The 22,307-nt window shown below is 51.7% G+C and overlaps 2 protein-coding genes across 8 annotated transcripts in view; one reads left to right on the top strand and one right to left on the bottom strand.

The window, feature by feature from the left end:
- LOC116433621 (uncharacterized) overlaps window positions 1-22,294 on the bottom strand; it is a 114,423-nt gene extending 92,129 nt beyond the window's left edge. The window contains exons 1-2 of one of the 2 annotated variants that reach the window (XM_076372488.1): window positions 22,091-22,294; window positions 14,679-14,868 (exon numbers count right to left, since the gene is read on the bottom strand). The gene's annotated coding sequence lies outside the window, so the exon portion shown is untranslated. Of the gene's footprint in view, window positions 1-1,235; window positions 3,088-14,678; window positions 14,869-22,090 lie in introns of those variants that run through there. The other variant, XM_076372487.1, reaches the window with a different exon arrangement.
- On the top strand, window positions 3,372-22,202 carry THADA (Thyroid adenoma-associated protein homolog). Of its 6 annotated transcripts, XM_031979983.2 has the most exons (13): window positions 3,372-3,459; window positions 3,601-3,842; window positions 17,458-17,656; window positions 17,727-17,867; window positions 17,929-18,573; window positions 18,642-19,061; window positions 19,144-19,389; window positions 19,454-19,816; window positions 19,891-20,169; window positions 20,227-20,424; window positions 20,506-21,391; window positions 21,460-21,716; window positions 21,787-22,202. In XM_031979983.2, exons 3-13 carry the CDS (start codon window positions 17,486-17,488, stop codon window positions 22,093-22,095), a joined length of 3,915 nt encoding a protein of 1,304 aa, XP_031835843.1. In that variant the 5' UTR covers window positions 3,372-3,459; window positions 3,601-3,842; window positions 17,458-17,485; the 3' UTR covers window positions 22,096-22,202. The 6 variants fall into 6 exon arrangements, with proteins under 6 accessions (XP_031835843.1, XP_031835844.1, XP_031835840.1 ...); XM_031979984.2 differs by lacking the exons at window positions 3,372-3,459; window positions 3,601-3,842 and adding an exon at window positions 14,072-14,148; XM_031979980.2 differs by lacking the exons at window positions 3,372-3,459; window positions 3,601-3,842 and adding an exon at window positions 17,020-17,314.
- Window positions 22,295-22,307: the final 13 nt, after the last annotated feature.

Genomic DNA, 22,307 nt, shown 5'->3' with positions numbered 1-22,307 from the left:
GACATTCCTTCGCGACGTAAACACGACGGTGCAGCGTCGCGCGGACGGCGCACAATGGGGACTGCGTCGGGAAGAAACGCGCTACCGTCTTCGCGGACGTATCCTCGAGAATATCGGCTGTCGGGCTGCGATCGATCGACCCCTTCGATGAAGAGAAACTGTCGTTTCGAGTTGGACGATTCGCGCGGCGATGTCCGGCGCATCGACGGATCGCGATCGCGTTTTTCCGATCCGCGGTCGAGGCGGATTCAAATTTTTCCGCGCCCCGGCGACCTCGCCCCGCTGGCCGATCGCGAAGGCTGAATTTCAAAGTTAAATCGAGCTCGGTCGACGTTCCGGCACCGGGAACCATTTTAATTGAAATTTTGTCGAAGCCGCGAAAGCAGAGGGCACGGCGAGAGGCGAATCGGCGGCCGGAGGGGAACCGTGGAGAGAAAAAAAGAGGAAGAGGAAAAGGAGCGACAACGGCGGGACGCATGCGCGCGTCTCGCCGGAGAGCCAAGATCGAGTGTTTTAAAAACACGCGAGAGGCGACGAGTGGGATTTCAAGGTTAGGCGGGCCGAGACACCCGAGGCTAAACGGAGAACGGAGCCGGGAACGATCCCGTGGCCGCGGCGCGCGAATTCGACGGTGTCACGTCGAAAAATAGTAATCGCTGGTCTAGCGACCCACTTTCCGCGCGTCGGCCGCCGCCGCCGCCGCCGCCGCCGCCGCGTCCAACACCGGACGCGCTTCTTTCCGTTATTCGACGACGGATTAACGGCTGATGCTTGTCCCGCGATTTTACGATTCCACCGATATTTCACGAGAGAACGAGCGCTCGACCCCGTAAAAACGTCCAGTGCTCCGCGGAAGATCGACGATCGCAGTCCCGTTCGGTAACGGCCGCCGAATAGATCCGTGTTTGAACAACGGGTGCAGTCGGAGCCGGGTATCGACCGTGCAAGACAAACACGGCTTATCGGACACAGTCGATAAGCTCTTCCGAAAATAAAAGTCGACGACGATAACGAACGGAAAACCGGGGAAGAGAATAGATTCGGGTGTCGGCGATCGAAACGGGGGCGCGGGTCGAGTCAACCTGTCGCAGATAAAGCCGTCCATCGGGAAACGGCAATGACCGACACCGGGACTCGCGGGGGAGAGATAGCGGGGCGACGTAGTTGAGCGAGAGAGAGAAAGAGTGGCGGAGATAGAATGAGAAAGAGAGAGAGAGAGAGAGAGAGGGGTTCACCTTTTTTAGAAACCGGCAAAATTTTGGCGATTCTCGGGTCGCCCGTGTAATCCAGTTCTCGGCGATCGCGTGCGACTCCTCTCGTTCGAACGGTGTTCTCCTCTCGGGATATCTCGCCTCGTTCGCACTTAATCGCGGTGTCGCAGTTCACTGCTTGCCCACTGCCCCCCTCTCCTTTGCTTTCTTTCTCTCGTGCACGATCTCGACGAAACCCCGCACCGGCACAACCACGACACACCGTGGCCACGACCACACATCCACCAGCAGCGGCAGCCGCAGCAGCCGCAGTAGCACACCGACACAACACGCGGGGAGAAAGAGAGAGAACGAAAAAGAGAACCGTCCGAAGGCGCGCCTCCGCCGAACAGAGATCAGAAAATCACCGCGCCGCGGCTATATTCCTCTCCCGTGCGCTTCGTTTCCCCTCTTTTCCTCCTCCTCCGTCTTCCTCTTCTTCTTCTTCTTCTTCTTCTTCCTCCGCCTCCTCCGTTCTTCCTCCGTTTCTCTTCCGTTTCGGACACCGCTCCGTTCCGGCTGCGAACCGCGGGACGATTTTCACAGGAGCATTCCCGAATATCGGCGACCGCGCCGGTGCTGCTGGTAGTTTCCGGTGGTATCCCGGGAACGGCTTATCTTTGGCAAGGAATCCGCGCGCGGCACGCGTGTGTCACTCCGAAACCGGCGTGCCGGACGGGGGAGGACCGAGGGGAACGCGACACCGTGTGCACGTTCGAAAAAGAAACTGCACACGCGGCCTGCAGCACCACCACCGCCGCCTCTCTCACTCTCTCTCTGTCTCTCTGTCTCTCTGTCTCTCGCCGTCTCTTCCTTCGGTTTCTCCTCTTGCTTTCCTCTGTGCTTCCCTCTTCTTCCTCCGCGCTCCCGTTTCTTCTTCCTCTCCTTCTCGTTTTACTCGGCCGCGTTCTACCTGTCAGCGACTTGATAGCCGTTGTTGCAGCGTTGCCGGCTGCTCGGCTGCACGGTGCTTTCCTCCGCGGCGCGTTCGAATTTTCCGCTGGCGTTTCGGCGAGGGCGGCCGACCGCTGGCGATCCTGGCAGCAACAACACCGACGCCGGGCAACAACATTAGCGGCGACCGCGAACTCGCTGGCGCCGTAGTCCTCGCGCGGTGGTTTCCCCGCTCGGCGGATCTCGTGCGTGCCCGCGTGCGAGAGAGTGTGCCCCCACGGTGGCTGTAGGCGGCTGTAGGTGGTTGTAGGTGGCTGTATAAGCTGGCCGTGTAGCTGGCTGCGGCCGACTGTAGGTGACTGTAGGTGACTGTAGCTGGAGAACCGAGTAGCGAGAGAGTTCGAGGCCGGCGAACAAAGTACCGCGGGGAATCTCCCGGAATCCTCGTCGAGGGGTCCGAGATTCTCAGCGTCGCGAGAAGCCGATCGGCATCTCGATCGCCGGAGGAAACGGACGTATCGATGGCGTGCCCCCTCGCGCGAATCGATTCGCTAGCGGTCCCGCGACATCGCCCCCTGCCGGTCGGATATCTCTTCTTTCTCTCGGCGTGTTCGTCGGGCTCCGGGTGGAATAACGACGAACAGAAGCAGGCGGACGACTTTTTAAAAATGCCACGCACCGACCAATCACGAACACGCGGACGGTGCAACCTGAACGACGGAACCAGCGAAGAAGAGGGAGAAGGAGGGAGAGCGAGTCCGAGCGACGGAAAGAGAGAGGAGAGAGAGAGCGAGCGAGGAGCCGCTATACACGCTACGTACCCACCAGGTATATAGGTGGCCGTGCGGCCGAGCTCTCTCGGGGGGAGGCGAACGCTCGCTTGCTCGCTTGCTCGCTTGCTCTCTCGCGCGCGCGCGCTCGCTCGCTAGCGCGATCACACTCGCACAAGCCTGGAACACATGCACAGATGGGAAGAGCACAGGGAAGCACACAGGCGCACTGGCGCGACGCGATCTCGCGAGCCGCGGCGACGTCGATCTCTCAACGGCCTCCGTGGGACCGCTCGGGAACGCGATCCATGGATCGACGACCGCCACGAACGCGCACCACGCGTTTTCGAACGACCAACGAACCCGCCGAGCCGCGCACCGAGGGCTCCAGAGGCGCACGCCGTGCTGTCGCGAACGGTATCGTACACGCCGGAGGCGCGGCGCGAGGCGGCAGCAACTTGTTTCGGTGGAATGTCCGGCGCGGGATGCGTGGCCGAGCGACAACCGACCGTCCGACCGACCGTCCGTCCGTCCCTGCGGCAAAGGTAAGTTCAACTGAGCAGCAGCGCGCCTACGGTGAACGAGATTAAAGTCCCGTACCGGCGGAACCAACCTCGCGGCCAATCAACAACCGGATTTGCGCGGCTCGACCAATCCCGGGGCTCGCTCACCTGGCGAACGGTTAGCCCAGGTGCAGCCGCCAAGGCGCCATTGCCTGGCGTTGGCACGTTACCTGCTCGACTCGTACTACGAAGAGGGGGAGACCCTGGACGAACGAGGGAGAGGGCCGCCAGCCGACGCACGAGACGGAGAAGCCAACACTTTCCGACCGGGACAGAGGAGGACGCAGCGCAAAGACACCGGACGGCGAGAGAGGCCGACGTACCGTCCACCCGACGCGGACGGAGGAACAAGGAGAGGAGTTACGGTAAGCCTTTCGGCCGTAACCACGGCTCCGTGGCTTCGTTTTCAGGAACGTTCGCGATCCACTTTCGCGTCTCGCCGATTCCAACGGACCATCCCCGGTGCTCGCGGAAAATCGGATTCGAGCCGCGTCCGTCGCTTTCCTCGCGGTCTTCCCTCGACGCTGGCTGCAACGTCGTCTCGCTCCTTCGGGGAACCCGAGTACTCCGGTGTCCGTCCGAGGAACGCCCGATCGAAAAAGCCCGGTCCCTTGTTTCGACGCTGGACGAACCGGAGGTAACCCACTTTTCTCCGAAACGCTTCCGAAAACAAGGTGCCACCGGAAATCGCTGTCGAAAATAGACCATTGTTCCCCATTGTTCCCCGGCAAGAGCGGAGCCCGAGTGGCGCGCAGTTCCCGGCGCAGCGGCGTGACGTTACGATTAAACCGTTTCAAGGATTTTAAATGCGATCCGCAGCGAACCGCGACATTGTAAACGAACCCGATCGCAGATCGGGGACCGCGTCGTGCGCCTCCGGAGACGCGGCCGCGCGGCGGAGCCCCGTCCGTGATATAGCTGGGCACCGGTCGGCCGGGACGGGGGTATGCTGTTATCTAAATTACTCTATTTTCTCGAGGGACGCTCGCGATGGATTTTTTTTCGATCGTCTGGAACGTAGGTATCGGCTCGAGGTGGGTGTTCCGGCTATTCCGGCTGTTCCGCAGTCACGGGGGCCCCTCTTCTCCTGCGGTCGTCTCTCCCGTCCTCTCTCCCGTCCTCTCTCCCGTCCTCTCTCTCTCGCTCCCCGGGCCCTGTATCGTCCCGTTTCCCTTCCATCTTCTTCGCCTCGCCGACGTCGTGGAAATAATAAGCGTCCGCGATTCGGGGCACCGCGGTGCCCCGAACACGAGTCACATTTAATTTCGAGATAGCGATCGGACGCGCGGGAACGCGCGGCTCTGGAGGGGACGCGGCTGGCCTGGAAAATACCTCCCGCGTTTACAGTCGCACCCGCATAAAGATTTATTTCGCGCGGCAGGATTAGGCTCGGTGTAATCTCCTTTATGGCGAAAATAATGTTTAACGCCCATCGATGGCAGGCCAAGATTTGCGGATTTCAGAGAAAAGGGACGCGGAGCTTTTCCTACCTGAAGCACGAAACGTTGTCGCGTCTACCGTTGGGAGGATCGCAAACGGTTCGAGTACTGTTACTTGTGTACCAAAGGAAAACGTAGTACAAGATAACGATCAACCATGGATTTTTATTGCGACCCGGAGGGTCCGGTGATCGGTAACCACCGCGGCGATCGACGCTTCGACCTCTCGCGCTGCGAAAACGCACGCGTTTACGCAAAATAGACAGAAGGAAAATTGTTCGAGTAACGCTTCGCCGAACGTCTGAATCGATCGCCAGCGCGAGAGGTTAACCGGCCATTCAATTTTTCTCGAACGAAACGCCACTAATCAAAGTTCGAGGGGGACGAGGAAGATAAGTTAACACGCGCGGCAGGGGGAAGATAAACCGCCGGCGGATATAACAGGTGGGAGCAATATGGTCGCGTCGCTGAATGGAGGCCGCGCTCCGTCGTCGTTCGGCGTAGTATTTGCTCATTCACTCGTTCCTATTTTATTGTGGCCCCGCGCGATTCGTTCACGGGCGCGGCGCGCGGATTAGGGACACTGAAGATTTGTGAGAACGAGCGAGACACTCGATATCCGGCCGGGGCTTTCCCTTTTCGCTCTCCGTATCGCGTTCGCGCAGCCTCTTCCCGCCGTATACAGTTTCGACGACGTAATATCGCGATACGTTTCACCGGCGAACGTACAGTCGCGCAGACACATGTTCGTCGAATTAGAGCGTGTAATCAAATATCCATAGAAGCCCGAACTAGGGTTTCCGCTCGCTTCGATCCGCGTCTTTGCGCGCCGCAGTCGCTCGTATTTGTTTGCCGGCGACGGAAACGTTCGACGACGCTCCCCTTCTGCTCCCGATAGAAACGTAGCTTCTCCCGTATCTGACGCGAGAATGGTCGACGCAGCTTCGTTGCGCGATCGTTAGTTCGAGCCGTCGCGTCGTTTCGAATTCGAGATCTTCGACTGGTCGGGACTTCCGATCTGTTCGAGCGTCGGGGAACATCGAATCCTATTCGACGCGACTTGAATTTTACGGAATCGCTGGGAAATTCAAATTCGAGTGACCATCGTCCGCGCGGACGCGCAAAGAATCGCGACGCGTCGTCGCGGGGCGAGACGTTTCGCGAATAATCATCGAGTCCGCCTGCGCGAGTCAACGCGGTCCCGAGGGCCCGGTATTAATTACGCCGACAGGTAAAACTTGAGCTTCCTGCATTGTGCGCGGGGATTACAATACATTTTATGCAAACCAGCTCGCAGAATAGCAGTTCGCTGAATGCCGCGGCGAATCCTCTCGGCCTCTCCTCCCTCGCTCCTCGTTCTCCCTCGTCGGCCAACACTTATCCCCCTCGACTCCCGCTTTGTCCGCCGCTTTCCCTTTGTCCCCACTCTCTCGCTGCACTTTTAGCAGCGTCGCGATATAATAAACTTCCGGAAAATCGCTGTGCTAATTGCCGGGTAACGGAATGTCAGGCAGCGGTATAAAAGACGTGACCGGGGTCGTCTCTGTCCCACGTTGAACTTCGTTATCTATGCATTACGCGAAGCTAATCTATTCCATCGCGCGTTGTGCGTCCCCGCGCCTTCAACTTCTCTCTTCTGGCACCGATCGAATATGCGATTCGCCGTGTCGCGCACACGCGACAAAGGGACGAGCGTGTTTGATCGTGCGATCGCGCGTCGCGTCGCTGAAAGTTTTCGAAAGCCGATTAATTCGACGAGCCCCGCTCCGTCTCGAGTTACAATTCCCTCCGAATATGGACGGTCGATGTAGGGCTTCGCGGTTTACGGCCGTGGAATTGCCGACCGACCGGACTAGCCGCGAGGGTTGCCTTGCCCCCCTCCGAGGGGGATGAAAGGGAATTTCACGAATCCCGCGGCTGCTGCTTAACTCGGAATAATGATGAAACACGGGTCGGCCAGTGGGCGAACGGGAAACCGACGCGAACCGCCCTCGGGCGTATTAACCCCTTGTCGCGCGATATCGCGTCGGAGTCGTGTCAAAGATCTCGTTCGATCTTTAACGCATTCGTCCTCCGGTCTCTTGCAAATCGAATCTAATTAAGTCCGGGAAACGAAGATCGGAATTCGGAAGCTGTAAAAGGAACGGCTCTCTGACCTTTGATAACCGGAAGGAATATTATTAACTCGTTGCGAATACTATTTCCGAGCGACCCAATTATCGATGACAAAATAATCCTAGCGAACGCGGAAAGGAATGACGTATAGAGCAGGAGGTCGGGTCTCGCGCGATTCTCGACGGAAAGAGCAAAGCGGCGCGTCGCTATCAGCGGCCGCAATCCCTTTCTTCGTCGCGTTCGCGATAAACGAACCGCGAGTAACAATTTTGAAAAGCACGCCAGCCTGCATTATTCAGCAGCCGCGTCTAGCTGCGAAACGAATATAACGTAACGGGTCATTGGGAACAATGGTTAACGCCTCTGCGGACTCGCGGGGCTGTTTTCGCTCCGTTTGCAGCCGGATAGAGGCAACATAACGGAAGTCGAGGAATTCCTGGATGTCCCGGAATTCGGGACGATCGTAAAAGGCAAATGAGCTTCTAAGAAAGGCATTAGTTTAATAGGTAAACCTGGCCGCCGGGTTATCCCAGGGGTCTCCTTTATGAAATCCCTGCCGATTTCGGGATTTATACCCGATCCCAACCAAGATTTCCGTTTCCCTCTGCCTCGTTGCCTGCGAGAACGACCTTAACCGTCCGGCCGGGACGGATAGGTCGTACGGACGGCATTAAACTAACGCTTTGTACGGTGTACCTCGAATATAACCCACTCGTAGCGGCATCCGAGCGAAACTCGGACAAGGCACGAAATACATGAGCATGTTGTACGAATTTCCAACGTTACGTCGCACACGTACAGTTTAACCCTTTATACCCGACGATACTTTAAGCTGTCGGGCGCATTAAAACGTTCCTTCGAATCCAGCGTGTTCCCTTTCAGCTAGACTTAATTTACTTTGATACACCGCGTTCGTAACTGCCACGGAAGAAATTTCGTCCACCGTGCTACGCGCGAATTCAGCTCTACCGCTTCCTCGCCGTTTACTCGTGCGGCGCGAGGTTGAAGGTTCACAGGTCAGCAAAGCGTTCCCGTGTCCGACGAAACGCAGCTGTCACCTCGCGCGTCGAAACGCTGCAACCGCTCCGCGGTCTCGTAGACAATGCGTCTGCGACGCTGGGCGCGGCCTAAATAATAGCGTAACACGTACGCACACAGGAACGAGCGACACGTAATTATTACAACAATCGCGCGTAACCCGATACCGTTCCCAAGACGATTGGCGCCGAGCGTGTATGTACGCCTACTCGTTCTGCCTCTCGCCCCGCGTCTTTTCTCGCGTCACGCAGTCGGGTGTTTGCACGAACCAGAAGGCCATTTAACAAATTTTAACCGTCGAATTGTCGCTGTCAGAGATAACTGAATACGCGAGGAATAATGTCGCTATTAATTTTTCTAGCCTTGGGGCACTCGGAAAGTGCTGACACTCCGCTGAACGTTAGGCGATACGATACATCATCGATGTTGCTCGCAGTTTGGGAATGTTTTTGTCATAAATTGGTACCGGTTCGAGCATTCGTTCGAGCACCGTCGCGTTCTAATACCGTACACTATTACGCTACATTCCCATGTTTTATCGCGAAAGCTCGTCGGAAACCTGTTGTTAATTTCGGCCGGCCAAATCGGGCAAACAGCCCACCGCGCGTCGCCGGGTGTCTCGCGGCCGAGATAAGCCGGGAGCGGGGAGTCAACGACTCCGATGTGAAACGAGATATCGACGCTTTCAAAATCGTCTCGCGTATCTATTATGCGCGTGTGTGTGCACGTATGCGCGCAGTACGTGGAAGTAAGGGAGCGTGTCGCCGCGGGGGATCCACGGTCGGAGCAGAATCGATTGATCGCCGCGGGCGACTGCGAGGCAGTTATCCCCGCCGCATCGTTAGGAGCGGGTAAGTTGGCCGTGGCTGTTGCTCGACTCTAGTCCTGCACGCCCGTTCCAGCTACGCCGCGTTCTAGTTACTCTTTTCCGTACGGGCGTACGATGCTTACGAGTTGCGTGCTGGGTACCAGCCGCACCGTTAATTTCGCTACACCTGTTCGCTTCGAAACGAACACGCGCGCGTACACGATTGCGCGCCAGCAACCGAGCTTTTCCCCGCGCCCGTTCCTCGGCTATCGAAGCTCGCGTACTTTCCCCGCGAAAGAAGAACTCCGGTTCGCCGAGGGAAACTTGTAAACCCGATCGCGTGCCAACGCAAACAGAGTCGCGCGATTCCGCGACAGTGACGAGCAACCTTTCTTTGGCAGCGGGCTGAATTCGGCAAGCCCGCGTCCCATGTAGGCCGCGACGAGGACAGTAGCGAGTAATCGTTCCGTATACTGTTCGAATAACCGACGATTGACAGGGTGGAGATCGCGACGAACGCTCCGATTCGAATTCCTGAGCTGTTCGGGGGGTCGTAGGTAAGTAGAGCCGGAGGGCCGCGGGTTGCCCATCACTGGCTTACGGTGTTCTCGCGCATTGATCCGTTTACACGGCGCACGGCAGGCTTTCTCGCTGCTCGTTACAACGTTTCCACCAGAGATTTCGGTTATACAGCGTTTCGGGACGGGGGCGCCGCTCGTTTGTTTCGCAACGTAACTCGCGCGGAATACCGGATTCGCGTCCCCGGGCGAATTTGGCCTTAGCGAGCGATTCAGCCACGGGCGTTTATTCGTTCCCCGGCGCTCCCGTTCAACCTCTGTTGTACACTTGTTTGGGAATCGCTTTTCATTAGCGCGATCGACGGAACAAAGCGTAGGATATAATAGAGAGTGCATCGGGCCGCGTTTCTCGCGTCCCGTAACGCGATTGCAGTCGTACCGGCGAGCGTGCACCGCCGGAGGCTAATCCGAGCGCGCCGAAATTTCCCGGTGACCGCTGTGAAAGTTTCCGCGGCCAGGAAATCTTCGTTTTAATACAGCCCGGAGATTGCCGGCGGAATTTCAAAAGAGTCAAAAGCATTTTTCCGCGCGGTCTAATTCCCGGTCGCGCGTCCCCCGCGAGAGCTCGCGGTAATTTGCTCGCGCACCGCGGCCTAGCCGCGGTAAAAGGGAGAGTACCTTTCTTTTAACGGGATACCCGTTATATGGCTTCCAGATGCCTCCTCTAACAATATAACCGAGGCTCGCGAGCACGGCGAAAAGCCGGTGCTAAACGACGCCGGCGGAACAGAGAGGGACAGGCTGCTCCTTTCCTCCTCTTTCTCGGCGGACTGTATCTCGCCGGTCCGTCCCGTTGCCCCGCGAATACTCTCTTTATCGCGTAACGCGAGCCACTGCTTATCATTCGCGCGGTTATCGCGTGGAACAATTAAAAGAGCGGGCAGGTTCTCGCGCGCGGCTGAACCGAGGTGGGTAGAAAAATTCATTGTTGGCGCGAGAAACTCGTTCCATCTTGTTCGCCCGTAAAACGATCGCGTCTCGCCGGGTAGCCGTGTTTATTAGGCGAAAAAGTGTTGCGGCAAGTTCGAGGCCGTGTTCGGAAGGCTCGAAAGTTGCATCCCCGGGAAACTGGGATGCGATATAAGCGGCTACAGCCGCGGGAACACTGGTTGCTGCCAAAACTTTGCTCCATTATTTTTCCGGGCAGGCAGTTTCCCCGAGACTCGATGATCGCGCGATATCGGTCCCATAAATCTCGGCCGTTTGCCAGCCCGGGAAACAGCGATCGCGCCTACGCTCAACGTTCCGAAAATTAATTAAACAGGAGACGGGAAGGCGGAATGAAAATGCCGCGCGCTCGGACGAGCGGCGAGATTTAGTCGGTATTTATCGGTCGGACAGACGGTCGGCCCCCCGGCCGGCGCGCTTCCGCGGGAAAAAATGGTATCGGAAATCGTTAAAGACGGTACGCAACGGGCTACCGTGGCTGGCTGCATCGGACACTTAAGCGTAGTTTTCTTCTGGCGATCGTTAATCTCACTCAAGCCCCGACAATGACAAATAGAGATCCCGTTTTGGCGACACCGAGTGCGTTCAGAAGACATCGGCCGGCCGTTACTTTCCCCGTCCCGCGTTTCCCTTCCGGATATTAGCCTCCGAGGAAGATGGAGAAATTATTAATAACGCGCGCGACGGATCACGGAGGCCCCTTTCTTCCCTGCGGTTACGTTTCCCGCGGTTTTATTGCCCTCCCGTCGAAATCATCCGTTCCTTTTCACGAGCCGCGAGATTGGAATCGCATCCGCGGGAGCCCTGTCCCTTGTGCGGGCGCAGCAACGCGGAAACAGGAGGAGCAAAGGAAAACGAGGCGAACGGTGCCATCGATTTTCCGCGAGCGAAAGCGACGGGACAATGAATGGGACGAATATTGCTCGGAAAATCGTGGCGGGCTCGTTCGATTCGATGGGAATTAGCATCGCTCGCGCGCCCAATAAACTGCATTTTTCGTTGCGAAACGGATCGCTCGAATATTACGCTCGCACGCTCGGCCGGGAACAATTTCAGAAAAACCTGGTCGAATCGTGCCGGCCCCGGGACTGAGACAACACTCATTTTTCCCCATTACCGCGCCAGAGTTCCCTTCAGCCCGGAATTTTGCATTCGGCCGCTCGCGCCGCGGGTTTGCTATCTTTCAAAACGATCTCGAGAGGGAACGAGGGAAAATCTCCACCCCGGTCGGATGCAATCCCGAAAATTTCCATTCCGCGCGTCCGTCGGGCCGACTCGACGGAACGAGGACGGGAATGACGCGTGTAACTGCGCGTCCGGCACCGTCGACCTCCAATGGCCACCGATATCGACGGCTCTCTTCCTTTTTTCCTCTTCTCCGCCTCCATTCCGGATATCATTCCACCGATGCACTTTTATTCCGGCTTGTAATTCCGACGAGGAACCGTTCGCCGAGCGCCGTTCAAGCTTCGAACGGGAGTCGACGCCGCGCGTCGATCGGTTCGACCTTCCCTCGATCCTTTCTCGATATCGTTTCAATCGGCCTGCATGATCGTTCCCCAAAAATCCGGAAAAACGTCTGCGCGTCGTATAAATCGCGGCCGGCGCGAGGTAAACTTTCCTGTTCGCGAGTCAAACACGGTCGAACCTGCGCTTCCGTTCGATGTTCTCGTGATTCGGCGAGCGTTACCCGTTTCAGAACCGCATCGGGAAGTAATGTAATTGGTGCGTCAATATCGGATGATCGCCGAGCGGTGCTTCAACAACGGAATTAAAAACTGTAGGAATCCAACGATAACATCGATGGTTCAAGTGGTTGAGCTTAATGGGAGGTTTTCCCTGTAGGTCGGAAAGGTTCAGGCGCATTTTATACACAATGAAGCGTGTACGGAGTAAAGTGTGATATTCGTTTAGAAAGATCGTATACGCATTAAGAGACATTAATTTACAAGAAAAGCCACTCCGCCGTTGGAAGAAGACGGCAGTCGAACGAGTGCAGTCTCCAAAACGGAATTCGTCTGTTTTTCATTCGTGTCAGCTGCGTTCACGGGCACGCCCGACGTTGGAACGATACCAGGAAATTGCAAATTGCCTTGAGAAAACGGAGGATGCAAATTCCGTGGGTCGATCACGCCCCGAACAGTGATCGCGCGCGTTTCGAGGCGAATCGATCCGACTCGATTAAAGATCGGGACTCCGAACCGGGACGACGGGTAAGTGTAACGAACGATTGTGTCGTAACAGCGCGTCGCGCGTAAATAACCGTCCGTCCGATAAAGCGCCGCTCCGATTCCGTCGGGGAACATCCGACGGAGAGACAAGGCACTGCCAACGAAATTTCCCGCAGCTTGTTTCACGGGTCGCTGAAAGCGGTCTTCGAAAATGGTCCCGCGAGTGGTACACAAATTTCATTGGACCCGACACACAAGAATGCTTTCAGAACGACCGCCGGATACGGAGCCGAGCCACCGCGAGGGCGGTTTTCAGTCCCGGAATTTAATAAAGTTTCCATTCGAGACGGATTTCTTAATTCGTCCGGTCCGCGCGGAATATTTTTTCCGGTCTCCCGGGCCGCGAAAACGCGGCACGAATTCGTTCCGCGGGTTATGTTTTAAAGCCGGCGCGGCTTTATGGAACTCTGGGCAGCGGTTTTAATTGGGCGAAAGTGCGTTCGGTTCAAGGCGGACGCGGATATAATTGAAATTTTTAATTGGCGACTGTAGATATACGCGCGGGAAAGGGAAACTTTTCGTGCTCCACTCGCGAGCTTTTCACCGAGCGACGTTTGCCTTCGTCTCCAGCCGGATCTCGAGTAAAGCAAACTTTCCTTTTTCAGCGGGTGGAAATTCGGTTGACCTCGCGGCTTTCTCGCGCTATTGGGCAAGTGGCGCGGCCATTTGTTTCACTTTTCCTTTTTAAGACTTTCCGCGCGAGCGTCTCCGGAAACGCGAATTTATTTTAGCCACCGACCCGACGCGACGGTACGCTTCCACCGTGGATCCTCGCCGCTCTCTCTCTCTCTCTTCCCATTTTTCATCCTTCCCGACCGCGAGTTACGGACAACGAGAAACGAGATCGAGAACTGAGAATCCTGAAATAAAGAATTCGATGGAGCGCCGCCGAATGACACTCGAGCTTTACGAAATCTCGTTTACAGGGCCGGGGAAGAGGTTCACCTCGAGCAGAAACAGGGACAATGGTGCGCTCTCGTCGTGGAATTTGCTCACGTACTCGGGACGGCCAGGGCCAATCAGTATCGGATCCCCGAATACGGGCCATCGGGTATCAGTGGCGAGACCGTGCAACGTGCAACACGTGCTGCAAGCTGCGGAGTGTGATTTGCGGTGCGCCGTCGACTTGCCGGCAAACAATGAAGCGCGGTCAGCCGCGACGAAACGTTCGATCGGCCGCCGGCATAACGTTAAACGTATTATTACGCGGGTACACGGAGAGATACTGACCCCGTTCCGCGTGTCCTGTCCTCTCCGTTCCGCGGAAAGCCGACACGAACCATCCCGCAGCCTGTCCGCGTGCGAATTCTCGCGTCGTTCCCCCTCGCTTCTGTAGGAGCGGAGAGCGAGTGGCCCGGAAGCGGCGCAGTCGACGCCCAGCGCAGCTTCCACAAAGCGTGGAGACCGACCTCAGGGCTAGGAAACCACTTCTCGTCCCCTCGCTGTTTAAAAAGCACTTATTGTCGGGCCTGGCTACGGCTGAGGACCAGCTTCCGACGTTCGAATACGCTTACGTAAGTTCGTATCGAAGTTCACGCATCGAAACACCTTGGGCTTTCGAGCCGCTTTTGTTCTCGAATCGGGCTGCGTTCGAACATTCCGACTCGTGTAACGAGTATTTCAGACTCGATCGATTATACACGCTAACTGGTTAACGCGCGTAACGAACCAGCGACATTCGTGAATGAAACGTCGATGTAACATGTTCGAAGTTTCGCTAGAATCTAGGCTGTCCGAAAGAATTGGCTTCCGTTGTTAGCCTAAATAGAGAGAGTTTCGCGATTGAAACCGTTGAACGACTTAATGCAATAAAGACGATAAAATATCGATAACGTCGACAGCAATCTCATCCCCGCGAAACGTAAGACGATCTTTATCCAAGATCGAAGTCGATGCGTTTGACGGAGCAACGCGTCGAATTCGATTGCGGGTAGCTGTCGATTATCCGGGAAGCCCGATAATTCGCCGTTAATTGGATTCGACGGGGGACCGTCGGCGGTGGGAGGCGGTAAATTGAATCAGCAGACGATTCCCGGTTATTTACCTGTGCGTCGGACAATTCCCAGTCGGACACGTGAAAAGAGTGATTCGAGTTGCAGCTAGTGGCCCGGAGCTAACTTGTTCCCAGCGCCGATGATCCCACGTTGCAGGCATCGTTCGCACCGTGAACCGGAACGTCGAACCTTCGAGCAGGACTTTCCGCTGCGCGAGAAACGCTTCTGCGGGCCGCGATCCTGGAACAATAGAAGACCAAATCGGATCGTTTGCCAGCCGAAAATTGTCCGGAGCTCGGTAACGAAACTCTCGGTTAACGATAAGATCGTTCTCTATCTCGGCCGCGAACATGGCGGAGCGATGTTCTCAAGACTGTCTCGCGGTCGTGCCAGAGAGCAGAGGGGAGAGGAGAGGAGAGGAGAGACCTTCGGCGACGAGAATGGTCGGAAACAGTCTTGGGACCCTTCCCACAACGACGTGTAATTAAAGTAAGGAAAGACAACGATTGTTGCGCAACCCCGAAAGATTCATCTTTCCGCGCGACAGGAATTAACGACGGCCGCCTTGTCGCTCGGCGTTGCACCGCGATCCACGGGGAAAACCGGCGGGAGGATTGCGACACCCGCCGTTTCCGCGTCACCGCCGGCAAATTCGAGGAAAACGGTGTCGGGAGACGTGTCCCCGGTTATTCAACGACAAAGCGGGTAATTCTTTAGAGTCGGGTCGGGTCTTCGGTTAGTCTTCCGAAGGAGCGGAGCGTCGCCTCGGATATATACGCGTTCCCCTTTTTCAGCGGACGAAGAAGCGTGTGCGCCCGCGCGTCGCGCGAGAAAAACGTAGATAAGGTTCGCGCGATAAGCGTGTTTACGGTCGGAGGTTCCTGTCGCCGTCCCTGGTAAACGTCACGTTTCTTCGTACAGGTACAACGATAAACAGGCGGCAACGGATCTCATTGCCTCGCTTTATGACTCTTATCGTAGGCTCTGGCGTTCCCGAGCACCGAGCTGCTCCCCGACGCTCGCTTCGAATTTTCCAGCTTTTTCTCTGTTCTCTTCTCCGCCTCTCCTCCACGCATGGCAACTGTTTCCCCGCGGCAAAAAACAAGCCCACCGTCGGGTCGGCGCAGTTCCGCTGTTGGGCGAAAAATAAAAATACAATACGAAGGAATCGTTGCGCTCGTTACGGTGTAACTGAATTTACGCGCGCGGCTAGAGGCGCAGCAGCCGCGATTAAATATTGTTCTTCCGGCCCGCGGCAGCGGAGAATCGTTGATGGTGAAAATGTTTGCCGTGCACCGTGAAAATGCACGCGACGCGACGCGACGCGACGCGAGACTTCTAATTTAACTAACAACAACAACGGGGACGGCCGACCCGTGCAGGAAGCGGAGGAAAATCGAGGAGGACGGCCCCGGTATAGGTCAGTTACACAATAAGACAGCGGCCTGGTTAAAATTAGTCGGAAACTATTTAAAAAGTGAACCCGAGTTTGCCCGGGGCCGTTGCCCGAACCGTGTATCGCGCGCATTTTATTCCCGAGCATTGAATTATCCCCGATATTCCCCGCACTCGGATCGCCATAGGACAATTGGCACCGCTTCCGCTTATCGCGGCGGTTCGCGAGCTTCGAGCGGCCGCGCGGACGCGGCTAACGGGCTTCCGGTTAGTTCGATTCGCCTGTATGTACACGAGAAAAATCGATTTTAATTAAAAGCAATTTATCAGAGTGACCCCACGCAGGGGACCTCGCCGCTCGACACGCAATTATTTAAATTAGCGGTTCCCAGTTATTTTTCGAATCAATATTTCTGTGTCCGCCGCCGTCGCGACCTCGTCATACTCGCGAATATCTCGCGTGGTAACGAGTCCGAGCAAATATTGGCTCCCTGGGAACGGTTTTCGGCCGTGAAACATTACGAATGGCCGACGCACGCGACGCCGCTTTCATTTTATCCATTCAATATTCACGATTGAACGTCGCGTTCCTTTTTTTCCGTTCGGATGAATGAAATCGTGGTTGATTCTGCGCTCTGAAAGGTAAGATAATCTCGTAAAACGCGATCGCATGGATACAGGTAAGCGGAAAGTTACGTTACGGGCTAAACGACTGTTACTTCCCGGGTTTTACGAGTGTTACAGGCTTCCGCTGGTTCGCGTTAATAATTATAACCGTATAAAACTGTACGGCACTGCCTACTAGGAAGAGGAATAATTAAAATGTGCGGGTTTGATGGCCATTAACTGGCACATCGGCATACATAATTGTTAAGCGGTGTATTTAGGTGTTCGTCTCTATTCGGTTTTAAGCGGTGGAAACTGTGGTAATAGAGGCCACCACTGTACAACGGTCGTTTGTACCCGCTGTAGAGAAAGTTGCCTCCTATCAGCTGGTTGTCGATAAAAAACTATCTTTTATACCACGATTCTCGTGTTTTAAATGGTAAAACGCGCAAATAGCTGTTAAACGAGGATATTTACTAAAGTCCTAAAGTGTGCTAATAGTCTTCCCAGGACTAGAGAAAAATTCCTATAGCGGAGAATATCTGTAGTAGCTGTGCTGAGCTCGTCATTAATGTTTGCAATTTATTATTTTTCTTTATCGAGACTCCGTTGATAACGTTGCACGTGGTCATGAAAATGACGATAGACATCAGCGCCCCGGGAAATCGGGCCACGAAAATACATTGTACGTTGGGATTCATTCTGAAGGTCTTATCTCTGTGGTGTTACTACTGTTACTATTTACTATATATTTACTACTACTACTACTACTATTACCACCTGCGATTCATACAACGTGTTTAACCAAGCAATGACCACGTGTTCCAGAGCTGTGTAGCGTCCAGTGAAGTTCAACATGACTGAACAAGAGGAGATTAAGAAGAAATTGAAGGAGTTATTGGCGTTGAAGCGTAGTGGAGAATTGGACACGAACGAGAGACTCTTTAATCCGAAGGATGAGAGTCTTTGGCGGGATTCTATTGCTTACGATACTTTGCAATACTGCGTGCAACATCACGACGACGAGGTAGTTGAATTTATAAATGAAATTTATACAACTACCGTGCTACAATCTTGACGGTCCATTTCTTTTGCAGATTAAATTGAATGCACTTGCATTGATAATAGAATCTAAGAAGAGCACTTTGAAATTTTTCTCTAAAGAACTTGGCATTGTTATCCTGTTTTTGCGTATTAATTTCAAGGAGAAAATAGAATATGTGCCATTAATAAAAAAGGTAAAATCAATAAAGATTGAAGTCGGTGATGTGGCATTAAATTATCTATCCTTTTTCATAGGCTCTGAAGCGAATGAAAGACAGTCTGGCTGTGATGAGAAGACAATGCAGTCACGAAGAAAAAATGAGAAGTCATTATGAGAAGAATTGTGATCTTTCAGAGATGAAGCAACAAGTGTTGGATACATCTAACGCGATATCTGCTAAATTAAAAGAGGACATAGCAATGTATTGCAGTGCATTTAAATCATTACGCGAAACATGCATATGTGGACCTGATGCAACATATTGTAGAAGGCGGTCTTCCTTGCAAATATTGCTTTTGATGAGAGATCTGTTAGACAATGAGTTCCAGCATATTAGCTGGACGGCTGAGCAAACGAAAGCCTTGTTTGATCTAATGATATTGGATACATATGAAGTTAACAAAGAAATGGCTTTTAATTTAATAAAGTCAGTAGATCCAATTTTGTTACAGCTAGATAATGAGAGTAATGTTCTTGATCTTGTTACAGTTGCCATAGAACTAGGTAACAGTATCAGACCAATTGATAGCATTACATCTGCATACATGTTGAAAGTTTGCATGTTATCTCCTGTCATACAGAAGGTTCTTAATACTTTATTCGGTATAAGAAAGTGGTCTGAAAATGTGGAAGAAGCAATAGCACTGCAATTGATACTGATTTTGTTAAAGAGGTTGAAGGTGAATTTACTTCTTTAGACATATCGCTTAGTAGCTTCACAATTGATCAATATTTCATTTGTTTACAGGAATCCCTGATTCTTGCAAGAGAGAATATAGTAATGACAGTCACTAAGCATTCTCTGTATGGCTACCTTTTCTGTATTAGAAGTTTACTGCAAGAATGCAATTTAAGTAAAGCAGGCAAAGAACTTTTATGGGAAGACACTGTAGGTGAACTTATAGCTGTGTGCTTTGAGTATAGTGATGCAGTGTCTGTGATAGTTAACAATTCTTCGCCAGAAGGACATCTGCCAATGGATCTTAATTTACAAACTATTCAGGAAATATGTGGTTCATCGCCTGAAAAAGAAATAGTAACTCCACAAATGGTGTTACTTTGCTCTTGGCGTACTGTGAAAGAAGTTAGCTTACTGTTTGGCTACCTTGCCACTAATGCCCCCATATGCGAAAATGATCTGTCTGTAGGACTTTTAAATGAAGAGCAAGTAAAATTTTTTAATTTACAGTAAGAATGTTGATACAAACGTCTTTTGAGATAGTAAATTAATCAAACTGATGTTTCCACAGATCATTAGGATAGGAGAACATTTGGTTACTTTGCTTACTGAAACAAAGCACAGAGGAGCATTTGAACAGGCGCATGTAGGATTCAGCCAACTCTGTAAGCGCCTCTGGCGGTTAAATAAAGGAAATTTAAACGAGCTACCGAGAATATGGTTGCACCAAATTCTCATTGCAATCACAGGCATCAAACAAGAGAATCCCAAGCTATGTGCGACCAGAAGAAGCGCAGGTGTACCATTCATGATACAGGTAAGTTAACTCAAATACTTGTTTACCCTCTACTTCACATACTAATAAGAATTTCATTAAACAGGCATTGCTATCTACAGAACTTCGTCAACATAAAGATACAAAAACCACAACCTTCGATTCTGTAATGAAAATCTTGTTGGGATTCACGCAATTAGAAGGTGGAGATCTATGGAAAACTATAAAAACATTACTATATACAGATACAGTATTCTCAGAATACGAAGATACATTTGAATCCTTAACTACTGATGATGACGGTCACCATGCGGAAGGGAGTAGTACTAAAGTTACAGAAATAAAAACTCATGCTCTGAATATTTTAAGAGCCATTTTCCGACATTCCGGTCTTGCCGAAGTTGTAAATAATTATGTAGCAGATGGATTGATAGCGGCGTTTAAGAGTTACGACGCTTTAACATGGGCGGTAAGTTGATAACTGGACATTAATAACTCAGTCGTTGCGTGCAGCAAGTAACGTGAGATATAAAAAAATTGCAGGAACGAAATGCAGCGACGTTGCTATTTAGTGCGCTCATCATTAGAATATTTGGGGTTCAGAGGACAAAAGACCATATTAATCTCACTACGGATAACAAAATGAACTATAGAGTCTTTTTTGAAAAATATCCGTACTTGTTACCCTTCATTCTGGATGAATTACAGTCATTCGTGGTGATGAATGAAACTATTATAAAGACAAACGTGCAATCTATTTTACTTCTACTGTCACGGTTGTATTTTAGTCATAGTTGTGAAGCCTCGGATATTCAGTGCAAAGTAAGTAAGGATTATCTGGCAGTAATTTGGATAGTTAAAAGTATGAGTACATTTCAGATTACTAATCTTATTGGATTGGTTATGCAATGTGCTAAAAGTGAAGTGTATGAAACCCGTAAATTAGCTGCTAGAGCATTGGTAGCACTATTGACGGATCAGTCTGTGGGAAATATTTTAAAGGAAATTATGGAATATGTGATATCTGCTGAGAAAGGTCCTCCATCTTTGAATTTGATACATGGTTACATGTTACAGGTATCTACAAAGTAACACAAACGTATTCATATCTTCTGAAAGAACAGTGAATTGTAGGAATAATTATAATATTCTTTTCAGATATTTGAAATATTGAAACACTTCAGCCATGAGCAACTCCAACCATTTTCTATAGACTGGAACAGATTCCTAACAAGCACTGGTTGGATTTTAAAAAATTTGGAGAGGGAAAACCAAAATCCGCCATGTTTCTTATTAGCTACAGTATACATAAACGTTTTCAATAAAATATATGAAGCTGACAAAGTGCACCTGGCAGAAGAAGTTCCTATGCTACATACACTGTTATCGCATTTAATTAAATACAAGAAACTAAAGCAGGGACCTGCACGAGGAGATTATAAGATTTCTCTCATCAGGTCCATAAGAACTGTATTTAGAGAAAGGCAATTAATTCAAGAAAATATAGCAATAAGAATATATTTTCATTGCTTAATTACACCGGAGACGCAAATCGTTGCGTGGTCGACGGTTGTAAACGTTATTAACGAAATAACGCACGACGATGCATCAGTATTGTTGATAAATTATGGGACAGAAATAATCTGTAATTCAGTTCACGACCTTAATCGGTACAGTCCAGAACTACAAGACGCCATGTTCAACTTTCTGTACAACAGCTTGATGCATCCCGATCGTTTTGGATCATCGAGTTGTTGTAAAGTAACGGATATTTGTAAATTTGTTTTAAACGAATTACGATTGAATGATAATAAATGCAGTTATCACGAAAGGGATTCTTATTTGAGATTGCTCGGAAAATCGTACGTAACTCTAGCCTCTTTTAACGAGGCGCAAGAAATCGATCTGGAATGTACGGAAGAGGTGTACAATAATTTTTGCGACAATTTTTGGGTCGCCTCTTTGGATGCAGATTTCAAAAGATCCGTAATGCAAATAATGCAAGATCTTTTTTTACCTAGCTGTAAACGCGATGAATATCGATGTACGTTATTAACTTGTTTCATTAGCGCATCCTTAAATGTATGTACGATATTAATTGTGTGGTTATAGTTGCCCAGGTTCAATGGTGGACAACTGTATTGCAATTGTTGCTCGATAATAATTCGGAAGTCCGACGCCAAGCATTCGAATTGGTTAAAAGTATTCAAGTAAATTGTTCTTTACCTAGCGAATCCGGCGTGGACTTGTTTCTGATCAAATTCTATGAATATATGCATCGCAAAAATCCTGAACTTCTGTGCGCCGTTCTGTTCTATTGGAGTACTTCGTTGCTGGATGACGTAGAATACGAAATGGACGACACGGACGTACGTAGTACATGTTATAACAGTAAACTAGATGGGGTCTCCTACTTATTTTTTTGACTTTCATTTTCAGGTGTTCAATAAGTGTACGAACTACGATTTCTTCGAGCCCGTCGAATTATCGAAAGCATGTGCCAAACTATTCTCGGAGCACTTGAAATCGTTCGCGGACAACGCGCTGCCCGAGGACATTTTGATTTGGATAAGTTCCCGCGTAAATATCGACATGCCCGAGTCGTCGTCGTTCAAGATTCTCTTAGAAAATTACGGAAATCATATGTCTCCCCTCGAAAACGGGCTATACGATATCCTAGACCCGACGTACAAAAACAAATTGTTGCAAATTTTAATGTACAAAGAATATAAAGATATGTTACCGTAGCGTTACAGTCGATGCTCCTCCGCACAATTGAAAGTCGACCGTTAACTGTATTACACAGCTTGTATCTTGTCCACGCATCGAATAAACGAAACTTTTTCTACAAAAGCAACGACTGTCAAGTTTCTGGCGCGTTCGGGATAATTTGAACACGCGAAAACAATAAAAAACAACCGCGACCGTTACGCGTGCACGTCCTCCTTTGAATGCGTCCG

Source organism: Nomia melanderi, chromosome 12 (genome assembly GCF_051020985.1).
Source record: "Nomia melanderi isolate GNS246 chromosome 12, iyNomMela1, whole genome shotgun sequence".
Lineage (NCBI taxonomy): Eukaryota > Metazoa > Arthropoda > Insecta > Hymenoptera > Halictidae > Nomia > Nomia melanderi.
This window is presented reverse-complemented; position numbering and strand designations above follow the sequence as displayed.

Coding starts and splice junctions, on each gene's coding strand:
- THADA (XM_031979983.2), top strand. CDS start 17,486: ATGACTGAACAAGAGGAGATTAAGAAGAAATTGAAGGAGTTATTGGCG. Junction 17,868..17,928: donor ATGTGCCATTAATAAAAAAG/GTAAAATCAATA, acceptor CCTTTTTCATAG/GCTCTGAAGCGAATGAAAGA. Junction 19,062..19,143: donor GACTTTTAAATGAAGAGCAA/GTAAAATTTTTT, acceptor ATGTTTCCACAG/ATCATTAGGATAGGAGAACA.